The sequence below is a fragment of the Zingiber officinale genome, chromosome 7A (assembly GCF_018446385.1).
Source record: "Zingiber officinale cultivar Zhangliang chromosome 7A, Zo_v1.1, whole genome shotgun sequence".
Classification (NCBI taxonomy): Eukaryota; Viridiplantae; Streptophyta; class Magnoliopsida; order Zingiberales; family Zingiberaceae; genus Zingiber; species Zingiber officinale.
The window spans coordinates 28,286,862-28,292,563 of NC_055998.1; the positions used below are offsets into that span (position 1 = coordinate 28,286,862).

At 38.7% G+C, this 5,702-nt stretch overlaps 1 protein-coding gene across 1 annotated transcript; it reads left to right on the plus strand.

Annotated features, from left to right (window-relative positions):
* Positions 1 to 4,032: 4,032 nt before the first annotated feature.
* Positions 4,033 to 5,158, plus strand: LOC121999302 (phosphoenolpyruvate carboxykinase (ATP)-like). The gene is made up of 4 exons (XM_042554001.1): positions 4,033 to 4,318; positions 4,495 to 4,668; positions 4,753 to 4,818; positions 4,905 to 5,158. Exons 1-4 carry the CDS (start codon positions 4,033 to 4,035, stop codon positions 5,156 to 5,158), a joined length of 780 nt encoding a protein of 259 aa, XP_042409935.1.
* The last annotated feature ends 544 nt before the right edge of the window (positions 5,159 to 5,702 follow it).

A 5,702-nucleotide genomic window follows, 5' to 3' on the forward strand; every position in this document is an offset into this window, starting at 1 on the left:
AGCTATACGAAGGGACGTCCGAGGCCAAGCTCGCGAGATGAGACTTACTCCGCAACCAGCTGACGAACCTATAGCTTGAAGAAGACGAAACGATAGCACATCTTCACTCGAGGACTAAGGAGTGTTGGGATGTATACTAAAAGTCTAGCTTTTGTATAAATATTTATTTTGAAGTAAGAATCACATTGGTCAAATGTCTGTATTTATGTTAAATGCAATTATCCATTTAATTTATATTGTAGATAACATGGTGTTTGGTGTGACACAGAAGATCATGTTATCAGTTCCTTATAAATTATAAATAGTAGGTCACGACCAAGATGGATAGGGACAAACCATTGGAATGGTCGTAGTGTAATTTGGTATTAGTTTATTGTGACTATAAAATTACATAAGTACACTATGAGTGTATTGAGCAGGACCATTTGAGGTTGTTTCTTTTTATACTGATTACATAATGTTGGATTTTTCAGGCCGCGAAAAACGCTTTTTCACGTCGCGGAAACCCCCAACCCCCAGCCACCGGATCCGTGCGAGGAAAAATAAAACAAAATATGAGTACAAGTTTCTAAAGTCTAGATCTACACTAGATAAGAGCGTTACCCTCGATGCGATGCCCTTCGCTATCCAGCTAGTCCAACGGTTTGCTGGATCTCAAGATTGTCAAAGTAGACAACCCTCTAGAAGTATCCACACGAACAAAATTAGGTGGAGGGGACCAAACAAAGGTGTGCTAGCACCTATGGTGTTCGGCCAAGAAAGGAGAGGGAGAGCTTGAGGAGAGCTTGAGGAAGAAGATGAGAGTTACACTTGCAAAATGAAACTCATTCATGCAATTCATGTGGCCGACCACATTAAGAGGTGTTGTAACCTCCATGGAATGCCAAGAGTCACAACTCTTGGTAACTCCCATGAGGTGGTATCCCACTTAAGCAACCATGATGATGTGGAGCATCATCATTGGCCCACTCAATGCCAACTCACCAATGAGGTGGCATAAAGTCAAGTCAAACTTGACTCTTCATCTTCCTCTCATGTCAAGTCAAACTTGACTTAATCTATCTCATGGTTGATCTAAGCCAACCATTTAATTCAAGCCAATTTAATATAATGAATCTAATTCATTTAATTAAATTGATTCAATGAGTCATAATCTAAATTAGACTCATTGAACACATGAATCAACTTGAGTCTAACTCAATTAGCCCAATTATGATTACTCTTAATCCAATTTGATTCATCACATGAATCTAATCCTCTTGGTTCATCATATGAACCTAATCTCCATCTAATTGTCCTTAGTGTGTGACCCTATAGGTTCTTGTAACGTTGGCAATGCCCCTAAACCCATTTAGGAGCATAAGTAATGAGCGGTATCTAGCAACACATTATTACTACCCAAGTTACAAGAATGTTGAGATCCAACATCACCTTGTGACTACTAATTGTGACTCCTCACAATATATGACAAGTGTTCTTCTATCCAAGACATCTAGATTGATCAATGTGAGGCATAAACCGTGTCATCCTCTGATCAAACTAAATCTTGAACTCCAAGTAGACTCACTAAATCAAATGAGCTCAATATCTCATATTGACTCATTTGGGCATGGCCATGCACTTCGTGGTCTCACTCTATCAAGAATATCGATGTTGCTCCCGTCATATAGGAGGGATAGATCCCATCCACATCACTCACATCCCTCTGCATAATTCATTACATACCCAGTAATCGCCTTTATAGTCCACTCAGTTACGGGTGACGTTTGACGAAACCAAAGTACATAACTCCTTATGTAGGGATCCATGGTGACTTCAGGTCCAAGGACTAGTAGTATTTATACTAATAGCCACATGAGAAAGTATATGACACTCATATAACGATCCATGATACTTTCTCATGACGGGTCATTCAGTATACATTCTCCAATGCATACCCATGTGTCAACTTGATATCTCTATATCCATGACTTGTGAGATCAAGTCATCGAGTTAACCTACATGCTAGTCTTATTGCATTAACATTGTCCCTGAATATTAATACTCGACTAGGAATGATTAAGAGTAGTGTTCCCTATATCATCTCATTATCGGTTCAACTAACCGATTGATATAGGTGAGAACCTTCTACTCAAGGACGCTATTATACTTAGTTTATTTGGCACCAATACAAGTAAGTATAATAACCAAAACAAATGCCTTTATTTATATATAAGAATATGATACAATAAGTCCATAATACAATCATCAAATGATTGGTTCTAGGGCTCTAACTAACAATCTCCAACTAGCACTCACTACAACAAAAACTGCAAACGACAACACCCCTACGATAACAGTTTTAAGAGAAAGTGTTGTGTATTTGCTCAAAGACAACGGTTTCTGCCAAAACCGTTGTCTTTGAACTCCCCATTAAATATAAAAGACAACGGTTTTAGCAAAACTGTTGTCATTGAGCAACTTTTTTTTAAAACGACAACACTTCTTACAACGGTTTTATAAACCGTTGTCTTTATCCGTGCTTTTAGCAGCTACGACAACAGTTTTGAAAAAATCGTTGTAATTGAATTTGGTCATTTCCCCCCTTCGCTGTTTTCCTTTCCCTCGCTGTTTTCTTTTCGGCGTCGTGTTTTCACGTTCCCAAACCTAAGCCATTTATCTTTCCCTCTCCTCATGCGACGTTGTGCTCCTTCTCATTTCCTGGTGAGTGGCGGCGTTCTCCAATGGGCTGCCGAAGATCCAGACGCACGGGAGGGAGAAACCGGAGAACGGGATCTGCCACGACGACAGCGCGCCGCTAGTGAAGGCAGCGCACTTTGAGAGGTCGGCGCCAACCACCCCCATCAAGGACGGCGCGCAGCAGGGCAACGCTTCCTTCACCACCATCTCAGAGGAGGAGCGCCAGAAGCTCCAGCTCCAATCCATCAGGTCAATATTTAATCTCCAAACAAATATCTCTTTCTCAATAATAAAAAAAGGGGGAAACATCCAGATTCCTTGCCGGATACTGGTGGGCCACCGCCGGATCAATTTTTTTTAAACCTAAAAGGAAACAATTCTTGAGAACAAGAATCCTTGAAGCACCTGAACCTAGGTTGAAGAATCCTCCTGTTGCCGAAGAGCTAAAAAAGAACAAGAAGATCATTGTTGAAGATGAGATCGATGTGAAGTATAAATCATTTAAGAAATTTGATACTGTTAAAGAACACTTGGATCACTATTTTAGCATCCCAGAGCATCTCGATGGTGTTCCGTCTTGTCGGGAAATTAAGGTAAGTGCCATCACTCTTAGGGATGATAATTTCCATTGATATGGTTATCTGAACCTACCCACCACGGTCGGTGTTATATGATCGATTGCATAAATAATGGAGATGAGATTGATACAGAAGTATAGCCTGGAAGTAGGGCAGGGATGTGGCAACGAATGATGATAATTTCCTAATCTCTTTTTATTGACAACCTTCAAAAAATTGGGCAAAAAGGATACATCTTGAGTGGAAGCTTCTAGAGAAAGATTTACCTGGTAAGATCATTCTATTTTAGGTATTTAATTTAGATATGTTGAATTCCGACTTTATACTCTTTTGTTTATTACAATTGTTTTACACTATAAATTCTCTGATTGTATCAAATGCTTGTATAAGTCTACTGTTTGTGAAGAGTTCTTTTTTTTTTTTTTGCTTTTCAAAATGCTTTATTTAGTTATTTAGGCTTCATTAACAATTTATAATCAAGTAGGTTGGAAATGCTAGAATTTTAGATGTAAATAAAGTTTCCTTAATTTTCTGGTCTAGGGAAAAAAGATACCCAAATAAGTTGAAATATCTAATCATCCATGCAAGAGTATTGGCTTCTATGAACCCAAATGACTGTTAAATTTCATATGTAAATACAATTCGTAGATCAACTTCTGCACTTGGCATAATTCTGCATATTTAAAGGATTCAAATATCCAAAACATGTAAACTAGAAGAAGAAAAACTCTCTTTTGCATGAAATAATTGGAAGGATCGCAGGTGCATCCGTACTATGCCTGAAGAACTGGAGGATTTCAGTACTCCGGACTTCACAATTTACAATGTTGGCCAGTTTCCATGTAATCGATACACACACTACATGACTACCTCCACCAGCATTTATCTTAATCTTGATTGGAAAGAAATGGTCATCCTTGGCACACAGTATGCCGGGGAGATGAAGAAGGGTTTGTTCGGTGTGATGCACTATCTAATGCCTAAAAGAAACATTCTCTCCCTGCACTCTAGCAACAATATGGGCAAAGATGGTGATGTTGCCCTCTTCTTTGGACTATCAGGTAAGTGTTGGTCGGACGAGATTCTGGCGCATCACCTGCCCATTGCATGGTTACTATACTGCCCTTTGCAACTTAACTAGAAGCATTCCATGTTTAAATGTGTAGAATTATGTTACACTGCAGTGTTTTCGCCATATGACTTCTTTGTTCTTATGACTTTTGCTTTGTTGTTTTAGGAACAGGGAAAACTACTCTATCTACAGACCACAACAGGCTTCTTATTGGCGATGATGAGCATTGCTGGAGTGAAAATGGTATTTCAAACATTGAAGGAGGTTGCTATGCAAAATGTATCGGCCTAACAAAGGAGAAGGAACCTGACATTTGGAATGCCATCAAATTTGGAACCGGCAAGTGCCCTATCAAACTCGACATGCACTTTGAACTGGAACCATTCATATTTTTTTGTCCTAATGTTTGCAAATTTCTTGCAGTGTTGGAAAACATCATTTTCGATGAACACACTAGGGAAGTAGACTACTCTGATAACTCTATTACAGGTGATTAACAAGATGAAACAAACTTCTTGAGTGAATTGGTATTGTGTGAAAGGGAATCTGGTTCAATGGAATTGTTGATGTTGCATAGAACACTCGAGCTTCATATCCAATTGAGTATATTCCTAATGCGAAGATACCGTGTGTTGGTCCGCACCCTAAGAATGTCATCCTCTTGGCATGTGATGCTTTTGGCGTGCTTCCACTAGTTAGCAAACTTACTTTACCGCAAACAATGTATCACTTCATCAGCGGTTACACTGCTCTGGTGCATAGTCCATTGCATCAAGCACATCGTTATGTCTTGGAAAATGATGTTGACGTTGATCCTTATATCGAATAATTCTCTTACTTATTAATATTTATTACACTGTTCTTACGTTTTACTAATTAACTTATTAGTATTCTATTAGTTAACTTATCCCTAATCTGTTCATTAGGGATAAGTTCAGATTTGTGGATCCACAAACCCTTCCAGTAATGCCATATGCATCCAAACTTGACAAAAATGAAAAGACTGAATACTTGAATAGCTAGGCAAGTGTTTTGACTGATAAGCTGAGTGGTGCAACAAAAAATCAGCTAGTTTTGGCACCTCACAATGTTGGGTAAATAAATATTACAATTTCATTTTTAATAGATTTATTTCAACAATTCTGTTGAATTTATGCATTGACTCTATTTTGTGCATAGTTGTGATTGGATTTTGACTGTCATCGACCCTTATGTGGAGATGGAAAACATGTGATTTAATGATAACAGGCGATTTCATGTGATACTACCACTGGAATCTCCATTTACTTATTGTCTCACTACTACGTATGCTTTCTCTCCCTACAGAAGCTGTGCCGAAGAAAATCCTTGAGTTGATGAGTGTGGTCGGACTT